The following is a 22,474-nucleotide window of genomic DNA, read 5'->3' as shown; positions in this document are numbered from 1 at the left end:
TGGCGTCAAAGATCGGGTCAAGATCCGGGTTCTGTAACTTAGTAAGCACGCGCGGTCTTCTCTCTTTTGTCGTTTTCTCACCGTTGTTTTCGGCTACCGTGTCCTGCGGTTTTTTATTGTCTTCTCGTGATATCAGGTTTTTAGACGAGATTTTGAGATCGTCAACGCTTTATAAATATTTATTAATTTGTGTACGAAAAAAATATTTATTTATTTATTTATTATTATTATTATTATTATTTTTTTACAATGATTTTAGAAACTTGTCGTGTTTAATTAATTACAAAACTCCCGGGCACCTGTCAGTTTACACCCCCGATTGCCAAATGGACAAAATATTTACCCGTATTTTCAGTGTAATTTCTTAATTTATGCAGCAAGAAAAGGGCATGGTAAAATTAAATTACCCTTTTCATAAGCTGTAGATGTAAATAATTTAAAAACAGCAAGTAAATTATTTGTAGTTTACAAGTACTAAGTACATATGTGTTAAATATGATGGTAAATGAATGAAAAAAGAAATCAGATTGAAGAATCATGGCCATGAAAATGCAAAATGATGATAGCCTGCAATTATTTGAAATAATAATGATCGTGATGGCCAGAAACATAAGTTGAATAAATTATTATTATTATTTTTTTACCATTAAAATAAATTATTAAATTTGAAAAAAGAAAACGAGCCAACCAGACAGACAACGGATGCTTCTCAAAATCTCGGGAAAGATGAGAGCTACGTGGAGGGATTCCTCTCCTCCAGGTGAAACGGCGCAGTTTTTGGCAATTTTTATTTTAACCAGCAATTTTTAAAAAATTAAACAACTAACCATAATCTTTTGATTATTACATAACATGTAAGAAAACCAGAAACGTCCAGTTCAGATACTCTGTTTACTGCTGCTCTACCTACACAAACACCTACAATTTGCAGCCCATCTTCTTTTTTCAATTTTCTCCATTTAAGAATTAAATTTGTCGTTTATTGCCCCCATTATTTTATCATATTTTCACTATTCACTCCCTCTGCCTCGGTTTTGTAAACCCCTCCAGATTTGAATCAGGAAGGAACTCTCCTCATTCCTTCTCCTTCTCCTTCTCCTTCTCCTTCTTCTCTCGGGGATATATTTGTATCCGACTACCTCACTTTCAGTGGACCCTTTTCAAGTTGAAAGCTCTTCAACTCTTTCATGGCGCTTACACTGTTAGCGACTTGTTGAAGAATTTCTTTTTCCAGCTTTTTCTTTCTCACTGACGGCGGCAGCATTCCTCGTTTTTTTTTTTTTTTTCTTTTCTGTTAAAAAAGATACAGCATTGTCGATTCTTGTGGATTCTAGTGATGGCTCAAAAACACTTGAGGGAGTTACTGCAGGACGATCAAGAACCTTTCCTGCTTAAAAACTTCATTGCCGATCGCCGGTTACAGCTCAAGCGATCGTCGCCCAACACCCAGTTAAAAGTCAAAAAACAAAGACCCGTCTCGGCTAGCTCCAGCTTCCCAGAAAATTTCTGCAAGAACGCTTGTCTTTTCTCCTTCCATGAGTCTCCCGACCTGAGGAAATCTCCTTTGTTTAGTTTCCCATCTCCGGCGAAGAGCCCCTGCAGAAGTCCCAACACAATATTTCTTCACATTCCGGCGAGAACCGCTGCTCTTCTGCTTGAAGCAGCTCTTAGAATTCAGAAACAGTCATCGTCATCATCGTCTAAAGCCAAAACTCAGAACAAAAGCAACGGGTTTGGGCTATTTGGGTCCATTTTGAAGAGACTAACTCATCGGAATCGGAACCGTAAGCGTGAGATTGTCGGTGACGGTGTTAAGGTGTCAGTGAAAGATATCTTGAGGTGGGATTCTTCAGTAGGACGTAATAGAGTTTGCAGTGAGAGAAGCAACGAAATAAAGAAGGAAAAAAAGGTGGGTGTGGAGGAAGAGAAAAGTGCTTATGAAACGGGCTTTTCTTGTGCCTGCAACGGTAGACCTAGCAGTGCCGTTTGGTCGGAGAGCAACGAGGAGAAATCTTTAGACACCTCAAGCAGTAGCCATTCCGATGATTACGAAGAGATTGAGTTAGCATCAAAAATCATTTTAGGCAATGCAAGTTTCGCGTCTTGCGATAATCACTTCTGTGAAAGCCCTTTTCACTTTGTACTCCAAAGAAGTCCTTCCCCCGGATGCCGGACTCCGGACTTCTCTTCACCGGCGTCATCCCCGACTCGCCGGAAAACAGAGGTTTGTCTGGTTTTCAGTTATCTTCTGTTATCTCAAGTAATCTCACTTGTTGTTGTCTCAATAATCACTTCTTCCCGTCCGAGTCCACTCCGTAACTCAACTGCTCTGACCTTCTTTGAACTGTCGGCAATGGCTCCGCAAATTTGACCGGCATGTTGCGGTCAAAAGACAGATATACCCCAAATTCTTTCTTCTTTGTTTAGTTCTGAGGGCTACTAATGTCATTTAGTCCATTTGCCATCAACCCTTTGGCCCTGTTTGTTTGATAAGTGTAGCTCTCATCATGTCTCTGCCATGCAAATCATTTATTAAGAGTTTGTCTAAGTAAAATAATTTCCCAAAAGAGGACAAATAAGGTTTTTGTTCCTTTCCGGGCGATGATCTCTTGAATAAGATTTCAGGAGTCCGTTTTAGTAATTTTCTATGTTAAAACTTTATTTTCCATCGCAATTTTTCCTGAGAAAAAGTCAACAAAATCCAATCTTACTCCTTCCTATTCACTTGATCATTAATTAAAAGTACCAGAAAGGGAATTAACGATTCCAACCCGGTTTGATGGCGGTATGTTAAACAAGGTTTTCTATGAAATGTAACAGGACGAAGAGAATTACGAAGTGGAAAGCTTAAAGAAATTACAGGTTGAAGAAGAAGATGAAGAAGGTAAGGAGCAATGCAGTCCAGTTTCTGTATTGGACCCTCCTTTCGAGGACGATGACGACGGACACGTGGACGATGAGGATGGGGACAACAACGATTTCGATCTTGAATGCAGCTATGCAATTGTACAGAGTACGTATCTAACAGAGCTCAACCTTTTTTACTGTTCTATTGTAATTTCCCCTGCATTTACTTTGATGAAAGCGCTGTAGTTTTCTGGGTTACGGTTTTTGATGTCTGCTTGCTTTAGCTCAATAATGGAAGCTGTTATTGGGTACCATCCGCATACATCATGTTAGTTTAATATGATCTCATTTTCCTTTAAGAAGATAACATACCCATTGTTGTCATAATTACGTATATGATCGGTATATTAGTGAATGTATATCATCTCATTAATGAATTTATGTAGTTTCGACTAAAATAAGATCGTTTAACTCTATCTTGTTTTTCTAACACCTTTGAATTATCACAGAAAAATTGTCGGGTTTAATTTGTAGGATTTATCTCATTCATTGTACCTTCATTTTCCAGGCTGATCTGTCTTTTAGGATCTGTAAAATTCTTTTTGAAAATTTCACCTAAAAGTCAGATAAATTCTTTTTGAATTTTTCAGTACCCACCCTCAATTGCAGTGTCCAAATTTATTACTAGTGAATTTCCTCTTATCTTGGGGACCCCTTTCATGTCAAAGCCGTTTTGTGGGTTACCCTTCAAGCATTGAAAGCTAAAGAGCTGTCAGATTTCATTCAAATACTTAAATTTTCTCTGTACTTTTTCCTAGGAACATTCAAATTCAAATAATCTGCATTTACTTGGTCGTGCCATTAGCACAGATCCCTATTGAAATCTCTGCAATTGAGCATTGTTTCCACGAAATCAAATGAGCTAATTCATCCGGAATTTTCTAGTTCTAACCTGAACAATTACTCTTGTTAGTTTTACTTTAATGGATTACAATTAATGTGAGTTCAAGAAAATAGTATGGTTAATTGACAAGGCATTCCGTATTACAGGAGCAAAGAAGCAGTTATTGCACAAGCTGCGTAGATTTGAGAAACTTGCTGGATTGGACCCAGTGGAACTCGAAAAACAAATGTTAGAATCCGAGCAAGACAAAGACGAAGACGAAGACGAAGACATTGATAATGACAATGACACAGAGGAAGATGAGGACTACTCCGAACACTATGAGTCAGTTTCATTCTACAGTGAAACTGAATTTGTCCAGCAAGTACTTAAATCAAACTTCAAGAATTCGAGACGAATTCCCGGAGGGATCAAGAGGTTGGTCTCCGACCTCGTCAGAGAAGAAGAAGAAGAAGAAGAAGAAGAAGGGACTTGTAAAAATGGCAGCTGCCTTGACAGAGAAGTAGTGGTGAAGCGGGTGTGCAAGAGATTGGATTCATGGAAAGAGGTGGAATCCAACACCATTGACATGATGGTGGAACAAGATTTCAGAGAGGAACTCGATGGGTGGAAAACGAACCACGAGCAGGTCCAAGAGACTGCACTGGAGATCGAATTCTCCATTTTCAGATTGCTGGTGGCGGAGCTGTCTGACGAACTGGTTTCATTTACATGAGAGGAGAATTTTTGGAAGCTATGATGGTTATTCTGTATTGAAGTTTTGGTTTTTTGCTTATTAACTTGTGATTTTTCAATAATGTCAAGGAGTACAGTCTAACTCGGAACAACGAACAACGAAATTAGGAAAAATTTTTAGAAGAGAAAACGATCCGAGGAGGATCTGGTTTTTCTAGGCAGCATAGTAGCTTATTTAGTTATATAATTATATGTATATGCTTCATGTATGTAATATGGGAGCTGTATTTATCCCCCCGTTAATTATGTATCTGTAGCTCTTTATATATATATATATATATATGTATGTTTATCTTTTCTAGCTTGGTTTATAATAGTCTTAGACATGAATGTGAAAATTAAGCTATATTTTGTACATAAAATCATCTTTCTAATTTATTCTCTCCAAAAATTATTCCCAAAATATCTTTTATATAATGTATTTATATATGCGTGCGCGCGTGGATACATATACATATATATATATATATACATATATATGTTGTAAAGAAAAATTAAGCGAATAGAATATGTTTTTTTTTTTGGGTTCTGGGCAAGCAAGGTATAATATGACAGCTACATTTTCTTGCTCAACAGCACTAGAAAAGGTAGTTCCAAAAGTAGCAATTAATAAAAGCGACGTCTGTTTAGGTCAAATAAATTGTTGTGTTTCTGTAAAGCTGTAAGCAGATTAGGCTGTGATGGGACAATTTATTTATAATTTTCATATACATATACATATATATATATATATATACATATACATATATATGGTAGCTTAGCATGTTTTGTTTTTGGGTCAAACAATAAGAAGTGGAAGACAAATTATAATAACTAATTACTAAATTATTAGTCAATAATAATTCATTCTTAAATTAGCTTATCAAGTTAAGCAACTCATAATAATAAGTCATCTTCGTTGATGCCCAAAACTTACTAGACCAACACATAATAAGTCACTAATTTACTAATATAAGTAACATAGTTAATATTTCATTTATATATTACGAATTTATATACTTTACAATAAACGTAATTTTAAGACTATTATAATATTTAATTTAATAAAATTATAATAATCAACTTATGTTATGCCAAATTATCCATTTCTTTTTTCTTATGTTGATAGTGAGTTAATTAAAATCAAGAGACATTAATTTATTGCACAATCTACCAGTCATCAGCTTAAAACCTGTTAATAGATATATTAATTTTATTTGATAACATATATGTATGTATGTATGTATATCTATAACGTTTAAAATCCATTGGATTTTGTATGTCATAAGAAATTAAAGTTAATGTTGCATCAAAAACGTTTTCTATTTTCTTTTTCAAAATTTATATATATTTTATTGATAGAAATATATTATAAATTTGTTAAAAATTGAGAATAAAATAATAAAGTGATAATAAACTTTGAAAACTTAATTCATAAAACTACTTTTTATTTATGTTTAAAAAATTATTCAAAAGAATAACTTTTTTATTTAATTATATGGATAAATGCATATATAAATTTTAAAATATTTTAACTTTTAATTATTCAATATCTAGAAAATTCGGTTAAATTAAAAAATGGTAAATTTTCAATTCTATAAAAAATATTTTGATGGTTGAATAAAAATAATAATTAATATAATTAAAACTAAGTTAAAAAATTCTCATTCTCGGTATAATAAATGGGCCCTGAGTATAAAACCAAATACAACTAAAGCCCATTTATGGTTGCTGTCAATAAAATCAATTGTTCATGGCTCGGTTTGAGTACATTGGGCTGAGTCAGAACCACTTAACTCGGCCCAAAGACAAAATAAAATTTAATAAATCATAACAAACTAACAATACAATAATAATAATATAATTTATAAGTTGACTCGAATTCGACCCACTGGGTCCCAAAGAGTAAAATAAACTTTAAAAAAGTCGTGTTTACTTTGTTTTATATGTACGTGTATATATATATATATATATATATGTTTTATTTTTCAGTTTTTCTCTATGCGTGTTCTCATTGCAAAAAAAAAAAAAAAAAAACATTAAAAAGTGGGTTCACATTTGAATTCAATTATTTAATGTGAGCACGTGACATTATCAATAATAAAAACAACAAATTGAATTTTGAAGATGTTCGAAAGTTTGGAGTTAATTGATTACTTGGAGTATTAGGGAGATACGCGAATAAATTTAAAATTTGTGAAATTCAATTATGAATAAATTTAATTATAAGAATAGAATTGAATTCATTATGTATATATATAAAATTATAAATTATAAAATTGTCCCGAATGCATTTCTTAGTTTAATAAAGTTTATAAAAAAGAGTAACCAAAAAACGTTTTAACGCATTGAAATACTAAAAATGATGAGCCGCCGAAATTATGAAAGAAATGGAATATAATAAAAATTTTTTGCACGTGAAGCTGCGGATTAGAAAAAGACAAGACCATACAAATTCAAATGAGAAACCAGACACAACCGACTTCACCAAACAAATGTTAAAAATTCAAAGGGCAGAGCCGCAAGACATATATTTCTATTATAATAAAATGATTTAAATTTATTCAAACAAAAGTTTGTTTTATATGGAATATGAGTCTTTTATGAAGAGCTAATTTTGGCAAGTTCCTCGGCAACGAGACAATAATCTTGCCCTACCAAATTATTGTTTAGTGCAGACTTTATAAAATCTTGTTGTTCGGTGCCCAATAAATCTTTATAAAATGTTGTCTAACAGCAAATACGCATACGTCCAGATATAGCAAAAGCGTATGGTAGGTAGCTGGGACTGATGGGTTTTTCAGTTGTAGTTGGGTCCAATTTTCAAATAGAGGAAAAAAATATTCTTTTCATGAGCCCCACAACCCAAAATGATTATTTACACGTTTTACATGCTCTTTTGTTCCTTCATTCTCCCCCCTGCGTGTGTGTGTGTGTGTGTATATTAAAACTTATTACGCATCGTACGGTATTCCTCCTAGCAGTAAGTGCGGGCTTAGTTACCGTCTGGTTTTCTTATTCTCCGTCAACTCTCTTCTTTCTCTTTTTCACTGGATCTTTCCTAGCAAGCTACGAAGCTTGCTTGCCCATTCAATCATAATATATATAGATATAGACACACACACACACACAAACACAGAGATATAAATATTTGTTTACATGGACATATGTAGAGATACCAACCAATCAAAATCAAACAAAAACAACCCGCAATCACCGGAAAAGGCTTTGCATGCATTGGAAGCTCAGACTCAAAGAAGGGGCAACATGCAGAAACGCAAGGCGGGGAGGAAGAAGTTTCAAGAGACTCGCCACCCGGTTTACAAAGGCGTTCGGCGGAGAAACGGGAAGTGGGTGTGCGAGACAAGGGAGCCAAACAAGCAGTCCCGCATCTGGGTTGGGACGTTCTCGAGCCCAGAGATGGCTGCAAGGGCTCACGACGTGGCTGCATTGGCTCTCCGAGGAGAGTCATCGGCTTCCTTGAACTTCCCGGATGAGATACGAGCGCTGCCACGTGCTAAATCATCTGCTATCAGGGACATACAGTGCGCGGCCATGGAAGCAGCCGAGGTGTTTAGGAATACTGGAGATTCTTCATCGGCGATTAATGTTCACGGTGATGATGATCAAGAGGATGAAGGGATGGTGTTCTTGGATGAGGACGAAGTGTTTAACATGCCGGCTATTCTTCACAGCATGGCGGAGGGGTTGATCTTGGCGCCTCCATCCGTGCAAAGAGAGTGTACGTGGGATGATGATATGGAAGATGAGGTTGAGTTGGCGTTGTGGAGTTACTGATCAGATAGATTAGTTTCATGCATATTGTTTGAATCTTTCTTACGATCTTTTGAAGAAAATTTTACGAGTCTTTGTCTTTCTAGAAACAACAAATTAGGAGTATAGGTATATACACATTTACATATAGTTAAGGAGCTAGCTAGTTAAGAAAAACCCAGTTCTGTTTTGTTATACAGTTTTCAGATCGTGAAGCCTCCATGTGTTTCTGCAGGCTTATTCTCGGGGTCCTCGGAGATCATATATATGTGTATACAGATACGAGCACATAGAAGTTAAAAATTTAGAAGATGAGGGCCTTAATTTATAGATATCAATAACCAAGATAAAGTTTACAAGTGTCAAAGCATGATAAAGGAAAATAAGAGTACGAGGACAAAAAGAAATTGTTACAGAAAACATTCTGTTATACGGAGGAAAGCAGCAAAAATTCCTTTTGTCATTCCTCTGTAAATTGCAGATGAGAATGCCAGCCGGTGGTGATCTGGAGATGCCTTCTCCTGCAGCAGCTGTTAGATTGAAGATTAATTATCAATGGTGCCTGCTAATTGATGAGGCTTTAACAATAGAAACATAACATGCACGAGAACAATGGCTTAGAGATGCATATGTGAAAGATTCATTTTATGTGTGTTGGTTCTTGATCAAGAAATATAATTGTTCCGTCTAAATTAACAAAAAAATCAGCAAATAAAAAATAGACGCATGATATGATAAAATAATAGTAAACAAAGAAAATGAGGCACGTAAGTTTACGAACAAAGCTCTCTAAAATTACGTGTCAAACTCCAAGTCAAATATAGTATAAAAAATAATTAGTACAAAATATTTTTATGTAATTTATACTTTAGATCACAAATAATAATAATAATAAAAAAAATACTTAAATACCTTAGATAGTAAAACACAAATTTTCTTAAACAATCTATTTGCAATTAATTCAAAATCTACTTGCAATATTTGTTAATCCACCAAACAAAAATTAAAAAACTTTGGCCAAACACTTTTTCTCCTTAGTTCTCATGTGTGAGTAAGAGAAACCAAAGCATGAATAAGAGGAAATGAAAAACTCAAGAAACTATATACATTTCTTTGCTTCCCGTGCATGTATACGAGGAAAAAACTGCTGACACAAACTGTAAGTAATACTTAATTTTTGAATTCATGGTCTTGTCTATGTAAATATTCAAGTATATGGATATTCATGAACAAAACTTTTAAAATTTTAAATATATAAATTGTAATTAAGTCTAATTCATGTTTCATAATTAAGTGTAAGACATGAACTGCCTAAAAAAAATTAAATGTAATATATGAATTACTTATAAAAACTCAAAACAAACTTATTAGTTATTATATTCATTTATTATATTTAACTTAACTTCATAATAAAATAAAGGGTATAGACGTATTAAAATTTATAAATTATTATTTTTAACGGTAAGAAAATATAAATATATATCATGTAAACTTAACTTTAGAAGCCATTTGTGCTAAAAAAATTATTGAAAATGTAAGTAATTAATTAATATTTCTAGTTGCCAGGCCCAAAACTAGTCTAAGAACATCTCAAGAAGTCCACCTGGTTAATTATTTAATTCGGTAATTAATGATTTGATTAAAAGTGAGGCACGCACGTACACATTTAAATTAAAAAAAAAAAAAAATCCATGTGATCAGGCACTAACTCGGACGAGCTACCCAACATTCACCACTTCACCATTGACAATGTACTCTGCAAAACCACGACCTATCCTCCCCGTTTGATCATCTCGGAACTTACCTTCGCAAGAAAGAGAATCTTTCCACCCATTCAGTGCGATCCTCATAAACATATGGATCAAGTACTGGTACCAGTTCAAGGAAAAGAATCCAGAAAAGATGATCACGTCGTCGAGGTCTGGAATCCGAACAAGGATCACTTAGCGTCGATGCACCAAAAGATCTCACAGACACCGATATTACTGAGCATAGCCGCCGGCAACAGCTCTTGTTGCATCTTCAGAGTCCCGAAAAGCTTTGTTGAGATTAACGATGAGTGCTACCAACCTCAGATTGTCTCAATAGGTCCGTACCACAGAGGAGAGCCAAAGCTTAGAATGATCGAGGAGCATAAATGGAGGTACCTTGGCTCCTTGCTCGACAGGAAAAAGACTAGTTCAGGTCTAAGCCTGGAAGAATACTTGAAGGCCGTTGAGCCATTAGAAATCAGAGCTAGAGAGTGTTATTCAGAGACTATTGGTCTGAACAGAGATGAATTCTTAGAGATGTTGGTTCTTGATGGGTGTTTCATCATTGAGTTGTTTCTAAAAGTTGGTAAATTAGTCCCTTTCGAGCCTGGAGATCCTATAATTTCCATGGCTTGGATATTACCTTTCTTCTACAGAGATTTTCTCCGCCTCGAAAACCAGATTCCTTATTTTATTCTCGAGTGTTTATTTGATCTTATAATGGAAGACGGCCAGTCAGGCCCTTCTCTCTCCTCTCTCGCTCTTGAATTCTTCAACTACGCGATGCAGAGACGAGATGAAGACATTGCCAAATTTCATGATCTCAAAGGGAAGCATTTACTCGATTTGGTAAGGAAAAGCTTTATCCCATTCGACCACGACGGAGATCAACGCCACAAAGGCCCCACACCAACACACATAATCCACTGCGTCTCAAAGCTTCGTCGGTCCGGAATCAGATTCAACCCGGCGAAAGAGGAAACCTTTTTGGTAGTTCACTTCCGGCGAGGAGTGATCCACATGCCGACAATCACCATCGACGACTTCATGAGCTCGTTCCTGCAAAACTGCGTGGCGTACGAGCAGTGTCACCGGAGCTGCACCAAGCATTTTACAACTTACGCGACGTTTTTGGATTGTCTGATCAACACGGCGAGTGACGTGGAGTACCTCTGCGATCGGAATGTCGTAGAGAATTATTTCGGTACGGATATGGAGGTGGCAGGATTCATCAATAAGTTGGGCAAGGACGTGGCTTTTGATATCCAGAGGTGTTACATGGCGGAATTATTCAACAATGTTCATGAGTATCATAAGAGTAGTTGGCACGTGCAGTGGGCGAGTTTCAAGTATACTTACTTTGATACGCCATGGTCGTTTATATCTGCACTTGCTGCGTTTATTCTTTTGATACTCACCGTTTTGCAGACTTTCTTCACCGTCTACCCAGCTGTAAGAGGGGATCCGGTCAAAGGTCAAGGATGAAGCATGCAGTATATAATGTCGTTTGTTTACATGCACGTATATGTATAACATTATGAAAAACGCACTGTTCCCTGTTCAAACCATGAAAAATGATTAAAGCGCTTAAAATTCAGTTAAAAAATAATATGTAAAAAAAAAAAGTTGATGAATTAAACTTGATCATAGTTGATGTATTTAAAATTTTAAAAGTTATATATATATTTATATACTTAAGATTACCATAAATTAAAAAACTTCAGAATTTTTATTAGTTTCTAATTATTTTTCATCTCATTTCCAACATAATATTATATATAATTAACTTATCTCTTAAAATTTTTTCCCATAGAATTTTTACTAACTTCTCATTGTTTTGTTTACTAATTGGTCAAATATATATATATATATATATATATATATGTTGTGTGTAGTGAGGAACGTTAGGTGTTTGGAGCATTTTTTTTCATGCATTGATGCGCCCTTGAAGTTATGTCCTTCACCAAACATTCAAATCGAGTGGTTCTTATCCTCACAAAAACTATGATATACAGTATCTTCTTCGAATAATTTGTATATAATATACAAAAATCTTTCCAAATACATTCTCAAATTGAAAAAATAAAACTTAATTTGTACTTTACAGTATATAATGCAATGCCTCGTGTAATTATGAATTACCATAATGATTTTAATAATTTATTTGGATAATAAAATTTATAGAACTAATTAGATATATTAATATTTGGTCGAAAGTAAAATTACCATTAGACATAAAATAATTTGTAAAATCAGATTAACAGTAGAAAAGAGGTCCATTAGAGCTTGGATCAAGATATTATTAACCCAGTCTTTGCTTTTTGCCGTCAGCCCCTAACCCAAATCCAAAATATAATGTCTGTAATTAATTCATTAGAAATAAATTCTAATATAATAAATTTTATTTAATCAAGTAAAAAAATTGAATTAATATTGCTGAGTAGTTATCAGTTGACCAATGTACACACAGAATTTCACATAATCAAATATTTGCCGTCAAGCACTGTATTTTGTTGCACATAGAATTTTTTTAGTATTCTTAGAGTAGAATTATATAATATTAAAATTTATTTTCAACTAATTTACGTACATTAAGAATATATATATATATTTTCGTCTCCATTTAAAATATAATCAATTTAAATAAAAATTCAAGATTAACAAATAAAATAAAATAAACCTACGTTTATATTTATGCGGCAAAACAACCTAAATAAAAAATAACTTCTTATTATGTGTACACACATATATATATATTATTTTATTAGATGTATAGAATTTTTTTAAAAATCACTGTAGTACTTTCTCTCTCTCTCTCTCTCTCTCTCTATATATATATATATATATATAGGTCAGAAAAAAATAAATTTTGACTCAAATTTTCAAAGTGCACGTGAATGTAACTCGGTGGAAATAAAAATTAGACATCAATCCACCAATAATTAGCTGACTTTATCAAATTCATTATAAAACACGGAGTTTTGTCAATTTAATTTGAAGAAAAAACACGGTGATCTTACTCCCAGAATTCCCAAGTATTTGAATATCTCCATGGATGATATATGCAGCCCTATAAATACTTAGACCTCGGACTTACATATGTATATTAATACTCCAAGCTTACAATTTCCTAAAGCTAGCACAAATCAAACTACACATATAGTTCATATTTTGTTCTTATCAATATTTTTTAACCTTTCATTTCATTTCAATTCATACACTCAATCAATATTAACCAAGAAATATGTCAATGAAGAACCAAGGGTTGATCAATGTTGAAGAATCTCCGATGCAAGAAAGCAATAATTGTAGCTCATGCAATGTAAGTTATGCGTACTACGTGCTCGAGGATGAATTTGAGTACGAAAATCTTCTTCAACGTAGCAATCTTGATTCAGCAACAGAGTCTGCGAAATGCAAAGGAAAAATGACAATTGAAAAAACGACATTTCCAGTTATTTTGAAATTATGGAAGATCATTCGAGGAAGATTGAGATGGGAGGGGGGCCGAGAAAATTACTCGGATCGAGCGGAGGGTGAGGTTGTTTGTGCAATTAGCAGCCAGGCAAGAGGTTTGAACGTTGGGCGTTGGAACCTAAGAAGAGGAGTTGGTGGAAGGTTAGGCAAGCACAAGCTCCAGAGATTCAAGATAAGGACGATTGATTTTGAAGAGGTAATTGCCAAGCCACCCAAGTGATCATCATCCCATCGAGTGTAAAATCAACTATTCACATATAAACATACACACACACACACACACACACAATATATATATATACATATATACAGTTGACAATTTGTATCTATCGAATATATGATTTCACCTGTTATTTCGTGATCAATGTTTATTTCAAAGTGTGCATGGACCAAATGATCGTAAATGGTGAAATTTGGTCTCGACCAATAAATTATTTGTAACATTATATATTCACTAGAAAACTATAACAATTAATTATTTGCATTCTAAATTTTTGCTGTTTTATTTAGAATAAAGCATAATGAAAATAAAAAAAAGGCTCTGATGTTATATTTTTAATTTTTTTTTTGTTATTAGAAAAATTATAGTAATTTCAATTCAAAATATTAACTTTATAATAAAAATATCATATTATTTGAGTTAAATATTGGTAATAATTACTGATAAATAAGAAAGAAAATACCAAATAATTAACATGTAAATTTAATATTGACTAATTAATTGTACATCTCTCTGTGTACATGAATGAGCCTGAAATATATATAGATATATACAATTTGAAGGCCCCCAATCTTAATATTCAAAAGGCAAAGAGATAACGATGAAGACATTATTTAGTTAACACAAGATTTCGTATGATTGATAATTTGTTAAGTTGGATGATTATTTGTCCTAAAAGCTAATTAATATAAAACTTTATATACATTCATACATTATCTTAATCTATATTAAACAATGTTTATTTTATTTAGTTCCTTAACATAAAAAATTAACTTATATATTATTTTAATTTTTGAAAAAGGAAAAAAATATCATAATTATCCAATATTCATATATTTAATAATTAATATATATATATATATATATATATGAAAAGTAATATATTAAAAGGAAAAGAAAGCCAGCGGCTGCTGAATTCGGCAGTAATTATATATACATATATATATATATATATCACTTGCCGATAACGAATATAACAAAATTACATGTAATAAAATAGTAATTAAATAACCATATATTGGCTTATCCATAATCCATTAACGTGATCTTTTCCTCCTCCTTCTATTAATCAAATATCAATTAAGACTTTTACTTTGACCTAAAAGATCAGATAGTTACCATAACAACGGCTCCTATAATGGTAATGAAAGTGATGATGATTCCGCCATTGATCAGCCGCAAATTAAGACTCCATTGACTTTCACTCTTCAAATCAACGTTTGGTTTGATCCATTCTCCAAATTTAACACGTGAATTTCCTCTCCTATAAATGTGCTCTCAACTCTCCACATCTCAAACCACACCAAACAATCCCTTGAATCAGACGCTGCCTCTCATATTTTTCTTATTGTAAATCTACATATACACAGCGAGCTTCAAATACACACATACAGAAGTTCTGACCATGAAAATTCGAGGCTCAGAGCTCGTACAACAAGTTGATCAGAGCTCTTACAGTAGTTTGGAGCATATATGGACATCTCAACATCTCAGACTTTCACGGCAAAATCAACAATGCCCTAAACCCTACAAGAAAGTCACTCAGAACTCTGGAAGCCGTTTTCAAGATGATGAAGTTTTGACATGTTGTACCAGCCCATGCAACGTACGCTTCGTCTATTACGTGGCAGAAGACAGATTTCAATACGATCACTACCGTGTCCAACAGATAGGAAGATCGGAAAGAGGCGGAAGCATTTGGAAGAAACTGCGGAAGGTGATGCCATGGCGCGTGAATATTCGTATCAGAAGCACCAGGCAGAGAGGCTTAAACGCAGGTTCGCGCTGTCGTCTTGGTCGGTTTAAGGTGCGGACTGTTGATGCTGGAGAGGTGATTGTCAACCCCACTAATCAGCTGCCGCCGGCGACTAATAAGTGAATATTCATAAATACAGAAAATGAATGTTTAATTTTTTTTTTCTATATATTTCTTTTAAATATTTTAAAAACCGGGAATTGTGGGCTAAATTAATCAATCTTGCGAACGGTGAGAAATTTGGTCATGTCTCGGATCAGCTCTACTGTACCATTCTTTGATTCTTTAATGTTATATGAAAGTATTCTCTATAGATATGTTACATATATATATATATATATAATACTATGATTTATCTTCCTAAAAAAATCAAATGTAAAAAATTGATATATTTTCAATTTGGGTCAACTGGGTGCGACTCGTGGACTTATGAACTCAACCCAAGAAGCTTGTTGTAGATTTTAGTAGGTGCGTCAAACCCAGTTTAGCCAACAAGAGAAATTATATATTAATGGGCTTTTCGGTTGTTTGTAAAATAATTACTGCTACTTCTGAGGCTTTTATTTTAATTCAAAGCCCATATATGTATGTATGTATATGCGTACATTAATTGAGTGAAAAACATCCAATTGCATGGCACATATAATTTTTATTTGTAAAATTCATTTTAATTTTATAATTATTCAAATAAAAAATGTATAGACTCCTTTTAAAATAAACTGGATAATTTTAATTGTATTATTTCAAGTTATATAACTATATTTATATGACTATAAACAAATTTTCCATTCTGAAAATTTAGTGCCAACCGGATTGATCTCCACGATGAAATGAACAAAATCTGCCGACATGAAATAATTTGAAACCCATGCCAATTCCCAGTTAATTGCACACACGTTATTTCGATATAAACATGTGCATGCTTACTTATACATGTCCAAGTTCAGTTCATGCAGAATAATAACAGATATGATCAAAGGATGTGGCCACTGAAGAGCAAAAAGTTGAGATTATATTCCTTTCCAAGTCTTTTACACACGTGTTTAATTTAAATACATTTAGGGAATGTGGCTGCCGGATTTCCTAATTTCTGCTTCTTCTTCTTCTTTTCTTTTTTTTTTTTTCTGGTTTCCTAAATAAAATCGAATTAAATATTAAAATAATATATTTACTTCAAACTTCTGTATACATCACTTAAATTTTGTCAGTTTAATTCCTTATAAAATAAATTTAACTTTAATTTTTATTTTAATGAGCAAACATGCTCGCAATTAATATTCAAATATATAATTTCACCCAGTGCTATATATATATATATATATATATATCCAAATAGGAAATTGTTTTAATTAAAGTGGAATCTATGACTGATATCGATCACGACTATTGATCACTACAAATTAAAACCAAATCCTAGCAGAATCCGACAGTTGTGTTGTGGCTGTATGTATCGATGTTAATTCCGGCGCAAGTCTCTAAATTGCGGCATATATATATATATGTCTGTCTGTCTGTATATATATAGATACATATATATATATATATGCGCAAAGGCACTAAATGAGGATATTAAAAAGGGCCCATGTCACCCCTAAGCATGAACAGGAGAAGCATAAAAATGAAGAAAGGTGACAATTAAATAGTTTTTTTGGTGCTTTTAATCTTTTCGCTGTTCCTTAAATCATTGCTTAACACATAATTATCACTACCTTTGACTTTCTCCATTAATGGAGATGTCCCTCCTAGCTACTAATCTAACTAATATCGCTTATGGTTTAATTTCTCAATTAGCCAATATATACATAACATTTACACCAACATAAAGTTTTACTTTAAAATATTTGGTTTTGGTATAAATAAAATATTTCTCATTTAATTAATTGAAGTTAATTATTTGATTTGTTTAATTTAATCACAATTAATACACTAATTATATAATTAACTTAATTTTACTTACGTATTTGATAATATAATTTTATGTATTAAGAATATTATATAATCCAAAGTGAGAATCGTATTTTGACTTTTCTTTAGGTAGTTGGAGGAAGTTATTCGTTTAGCTAATTCTAATTCTTAAATTTTTCTACGAATTTTTTTTTTTTTAAAAAAATCATTTAGCGAACCAATAGAAAATTGAGAATACTCCACGTACGTGTCCCAAGCTTTTGACTATGAACTTATGCTCACGCGCTTTAACTTCCCACTTTCCCTTATCGCTCCAGAACTTCTCCTGCTTCATCATTAATGTAGCGGCAGCCAGAGCACACCGATCCTCTATGGCGTATGACACGGCCAACCATGTACCTAATTTCATCACAGTCGTCCATCCATGTCATCGTAGTTGATCCAACGGCTGCCGACGTTGAAGATTTCTGCCTTCTTTATCTACTATTTGGACATGCAGAAGAGCGGGTGTACCTAGACACATACGATGCATGATTCTTGCAGGACCCACAAAAGAGGTGAAACGTCAGCGTCTAGATTGACATGGCAGAGAGGCTGTTTCAATTGTTATGGTGCCACGTGTAACGAGCCTAACTAGTTGAGAATGACACGTCAACAAAGATTTAAGGTGGGCCCCTTATGTTTGTGGGGAAACCTTATATATTTTTTTTATTGGACAGGGAATGTAGGCTGGCTATAACCTAAATAAACCTACATTCGTGTAACATGTACTCCAAGCATTTGTTGATTGGTCATTCATGTGCTCCCACCTAAATAAAATAGTTATAATCATTATAATAACGATTAAATATGTAATAATTCCATTTAAAAAAAAAAATTGAATTAAAAAGTAAGTCACTCTGTCTTATTTTAATTATTTCTTTGAATATATTATTAGCAGATATTAATTAGTACTTCAAAAAAAAGATTGGATAAGTGATTTACAAATAAATTCATTTTAATTATACCCATATATATATATACACACACACACACACCTGTCTACCGATCTATCAATTTTGAATGTCAATTATCCACCAAAGTTTTCATCAATCCATTTTGTTAAATTTTCATAAACTTAACATTAACTTAATTTATTCTTACCCAATTAATTTATCACATGCAAAAATTTTGATTTTGCAAAAATTAATTATTCATCACCAAAATCATCTTGAAAATTCAATTAATACGGAAGTTATACTTAAGGATAAATAAAAATCCATTGAGAATTGAACCAAAAATTAACTTATGGGCAAGTAATAATATATTATCTCTTTCATTAATAAATGAAAAATTATAAAGGATATAAAATTTCATATGACTTAATAAATCATATAAATATGATTAACCCATCTCAAATATTATAGTTTTTTTTTTAATAATAATAAAATTTAGAAAGAAATAGTTGTACGTATGAATCTACATATGCATATGTAATGTTGAAATATCTCATATGCAATTACTGATTGTGACTATTCCTGTAAATTGACTAAAGTTAGCAACTAGCTTTTCTTTTCTTGCTCACCAACAAACAATGGATGTCATCTTATTTTTTCTTTTTAATACTGTTCTTTACCTTTGAAACCCAGTTTCCAACTTGAACTCGAATTGGGTATACTCAAGCATCTGGGTAAAATTCCTCTTCTCCATCAAAGAAAGATACATATGCATAATTTCAACTGATCGTGGGTTGGTACACACACTCGGGTCGGATCTAAAGAACCCTAGAAGAAAAGAGCTTTAGAAAAGTCATAAACTTCATGATCGGTTATTTCCAGATGGATACCGAGCATTCATGTGCGTTATGGAAGCTTCTGTTCAGTAAACCGGCAATTAGAGAAGTACGAATCTCATTCATGAAGCAAACTGATCGTTTTTTTTACTAGTTGCCGTTAGTTGCAGTTGGCGGCAGTTAATGGCTTCAATCAATCACTTCAAGATCACAAATTTTCTGGAAAGGAGCTAGGTTCAATTATTATACATATGTATATATTTATATAAGTTTTCTATTCCAAGAAAGATACATATAAAAGACAGATACCAACTCTCAAGCAGCTCAGGAAATTTAACATATACGTATATATAGAGCAAGCTGCAAAAAGAGCAAAAAGATTTACAAGAACAATCAAAAACAGAGGCAATTATTTATACACATACAGATATACACGCCATATCTTCTTCTCTCTGGCATCTTACCTTTCCGACGGAGGACACCCATAAATTAAAAATTAAGGGAACACTAGTCATTTTTGGTTTTGCCGGTTTTTTTTTTATATATATATATATATATGCATGTATGGCTAGTTTGGTTTTATTATTACCTATAAGAAGCTTATATATAGTTTATGTATCTAACGGGCAGCGGGTGTTTAAGGAAACTTCCAAAGGTCATGATCAGCGGTGGCGGCATCATCGTCGGCAATGTCCAAACGTGGAGGGCTGACAAGCATGCCTTCAGCCATGTTGACAAGAAGATTAGGCATGTCAAAAATCAAGTCCTCATCCACAAACTCATTAACCATCGATGATCTCTCTGCCGTCGTTGTGACATTTTCATCATTTCTTGCGTTCTCATTGGCAGACAGTGCATCATTGGCGGCGCCCAGAGCAGCGGCTGCGGAAGCCGCGGCTGATTGGATGTCGCGAGGGGAGTTAGACTCCGGCACAGGCAGAGATGAAGCTGAATTAGGAAAGTTAAGCTCGGCATCTCGGCCTTTTAGGGCAAGTGCAGCAACATCATAAGCAATAGCTGCCATTTCAGGGGTAGGAAATGTACCTAACCAAATCCTGTTTGGCTTCCTGGGTTCTCTAATTTCACTGACCCATTTGCCGCTACTCCGGCGCCGTACTCCCCGGTACACCGGGTGTCGTCCAGTCACGCTACTGACATTGCTGCGGCTGCTGCCACTGCTAGAGCTACTGGCCTTGTTGGTGGGTTTAGAGTAATACTGCATGTTGGTGATTGGAGAAGGGAGAGCTTAGCAGGGAAGAGGTGTTGTTGTGGCGGGAAGATGGTGGGTTTGAAGTAGGAGGAGGAGGAGGAAGAAGGAGACGCCATTTATGGAGGATTGAGAAACGAAGAATCAGAAGTCTGTAATGAGTGCTGGAGTGCAAACCAGTTATTGATGAACTGCAAGAGAAGGGAAAGGTGAGAGCCAGCTGCTCGTGTGTTTGCTTATCTGGGTTGTACTGCGTTTTGCTGGTTACCAGAAATAACTGCCTGAGATCTTCATTAAAACGTCAATGAAATAGCGACTTATATCTTTCGGCACTCATATATATATTATAATATAAATAATTATCTTATATAATATCTTAATGAAATGAGATTGAATTTAAATTAATTAATTAAGTGTTTTTATTTCCAGAAGGGTAGAAGTATCTACAATAGATCCTGTGGTAAAATGTCGATGTCAGTAAATATTCAAAGCCGCGGTCAGACTTTTTTATACTTTGAAAAAAGATGGTAACATGTTCATCTTCATGGCTATTGTATCTATTATGACAGCATCCTACAGCTGATTCTCTATAATATTTACATGACTTCAAACTCTATATCTAAAACACCCATTATACTATATAGATTGTGGTAAGTTAATGAGTTAAATTACTGAAAAGTCCTTGTGTTTTTTTTACCTACGAAGCACTCGGAGAAGCGAAGGTGGGTTACATATAAATGATCACAGACTTGACCAACCAAGTTAAGGTGTGGTAAATCACCAGACATTATATAATTAATTACTTTTTGCCAATCCTAAACCAATTTAGAAATAAAATAAATGAAAATGGAGCGTAAAGGTTTATTGTCCTTTCCAATTAAGGATAGTGGAGAAGAGCCAAATGCCACCTTTCTTAAACTTTACCCATCCAAAATAATCTTACTACTTCTTATATTAATCCGTACGTGAAAGGTCAATTACATTATATATATACCCTTAATATTGGACGTCATGTATGCATATTCCTATTACTGCTATTTTTTTTAAATCACAAATATTTATTTAAAATAAAGTTTTTAAAAAGATGTAACATATACTATTTATCTTTTCGTTCAATTATAATAAATATATAATAATAAATTATAAAAATACACTCTTAATATATATATATATATATATTAGTGAATCTTTATTTTAATTGTAAGCTCAAGGGTTAAGGGTACCGATATCATTTATTTTTGGTGTAATGAAGTGACAAAATAAGTTTTATAGTTCATATTACCATATTATCATTTTTTGTAATAGTCTAGATATGTAAAAGAGGGTAGGATGGACAGTTGGGCTAGGATAGACATAATCAACGGTCAAGATGTAAAGTTGGTTTAAGGTATAAAAAGGACTTCAGACAGAGAAAGGAAGGAGGAGAAAAGAGGAAAAAGAAAAAAAGAAAAGAGAGAGAAGAAGGGGAGAAAGACCGAGAGACATGAGGACGAGGCGATTGAAATATGCTAGGAAAAAAACAAGATTAAAGAGAAAGGTTGTTGAATCAGAGGGAGATGGAAACCGGAGGTAATTAAATTCCTAACTTAAAATTTTGTGTTGGTAAATGTAGGTAAACTTGCTAGTGTTCCAGTCAAATTTGCTTGAGGAGTACTGAGTGATCGGATAGAGGTGCAAGTTAAGGAGCTGAGTGAGAGTGTGAGCGAAAAGGAAAATGATCGACTTACTAGAATGTGAGCTGAACAATTTACCATTTTGTTGTTTGGGAAACTAAGTTTGATGAGTCCTGTGTGCGTGTGGCCACTTGATGGCTGATAATGGTGTGTAGAGGCTGTATTCCATAAATTGAAAAGTCGAAACAGAACGCTACGGGTATGAGCGGAAAGGAAAATGATCGACTTACTGGAATGTGAGCTAAATGATTTATCATTTTGTTGTTTGGGAAACCTACCGTGAATGTTGTATCATACCGGATAGGGTATGGAGACTTGGTCATTTCGCACTCATACCGGACGAGATATGACGACGACTCGCTTCACCCTCATACCGGACGAGGTATTGAGGTTTATTGTTTTGGCGCTCATACCGAACGTGGTATGGGAACGACCCTAGAATTAAGATTGTTAAGGAGAATAGTTCACGTGTAGC

General features: G+C 33.8%; 4 protein-coding genes across 4 annotated transcripts; 3 read left to right on the top strand and 1 right to left on the bottom strand.

Annotated features, from left to right (window-relative positions):
* Positions 1-975: 975 nt before the first annotated feature.
* LOC110822756 (uncharacterized) lies at positions 976-4,787 on the top strand. The gene is made up of 3 exons (XM_022052947.2): positions 976-2,224; positions 2,821-3,013; positions 3,898-4,787. Exons 1-3 carry the CDS (start codon positions 1,337-1,339, stop codon positions 4,464-4,466), a joined length of 1,650 nt encoding a protein of 549 aa, XP_021908639.2. The 5' UTR covers positions 976-1,336; the 3' UTR covers positions 4,467-4,787.
* Positions 4,788-7,559: 2,772 nt separating this feature from the next.
* On the top strand, positions 7,560-8,639 carry LOC110822841 (dehydration-responsive element-binding protein 1B). The gene has a single exon (XM_022053063.2). It carries the CDS (start codon positions 7,625-7,627, stop codon positions 8,261-8,263), a length of 639 nt encoding a protein of 212 aa, XP_021908755.1. The 5' UTR covers positions 7,560-7,624; the 3' UTR covers positions 8,264-8,639.
* Positions 8,640-9,929: 1,290 nt separating this feature from the next.
* On the top strand, positions 9,930-11,475 carry LOC110822665 (transmembrane protein, putative (DUF247)). The gene has a single exon (XM_022052836.2). The coding sequence runs from the start codon at positions 10,096-10,098 to the stop codon at positions 11,473-11,475; it is 1,380 nt and encodes a 459-aa protein (XP_021908528.2). The 5' UTR covers positions 9,930-10,095.
* Positions 11,476-19,699: 8,224 nt separating this feature from the next.
* Positions 19,700-20,387, bottom strand: HRD (Integrase-type DNA-binding superfamily protein). The gene has a single exon (XM_022052837.2). It carries the CDS (start codon positions 20,339-20,341, stop codon positions 19,757-19,759), a length of 585 nt encoding a protein of 194 aa, XP_021908529.1. The 5' UTR covers positions 20,342-20,387; the 3' UTR covers positions 19,700-19,756.
* Between the last annotated feature and the right edge of the window lie 2,087 nt (positions 20,388-22,474).

The sequence above is a fragment of the Carica papaya genome, chromosome 8, assembly GCF_054855325.1.
Source record: "Carica papaya isolate Zhongbai chromosome 8, ASM5485532v1, whole genome shotgun sequence".
In the NCBI taxonomy this organism is placed as follows: Eukaryota; Viridiplantae; Streptophyta; class Magnoliopsida; order Brassicales; family Caricaceae; genus Carica; species Carica papaya.
The sequence above is the reverse complement of the archived record's forward strand: the minus strand, read 5'-3'. Positions and strand labels throughout refer to the sequence as shown.

Coding starts and splice junctions, on each gene's coding strand:
- LOC110822756 (XM_022052947.2), top strand. CDS start 1,337: ATGGCTCAAAAACACTTGAGGGAGTTACTGCAGGACGATCAAGAACCT. Junction 2,225..2,820: donor CGACTCGCCGGAAAACAGAG/GTTTGTCTGGTT, acceptor GAAATGTAACAG/GACGAAGAGAATTACGAAGT. Junction 3,014..3,897: donor CAGCTATGCAATTGTACAGA/GTACGTATCTAA, acceptor TCCGTATTACAG/GAGCAAAGAAGCAGTTATTG.
- LOC110822841 (XM_022053063.2), top strand. CDS start 7,625: ATGGACATATGTAGAGATACCAACCAATCAAAATCAAACAAAAACAAC.
- LOC110822665 (XM_022052836.2), top strand. CDS start 10,096: ATGGATCAAGTACTGGTACCAGTTCAAGGAAAAGAATCCAGAAAAGAT.
- HRD (XM_022052837.2), bottom strand. CDS start 20,341: ATGCAGTATTACTCTAAACCCACCAACAAGGCCAGTAGCTCTAGCAGT.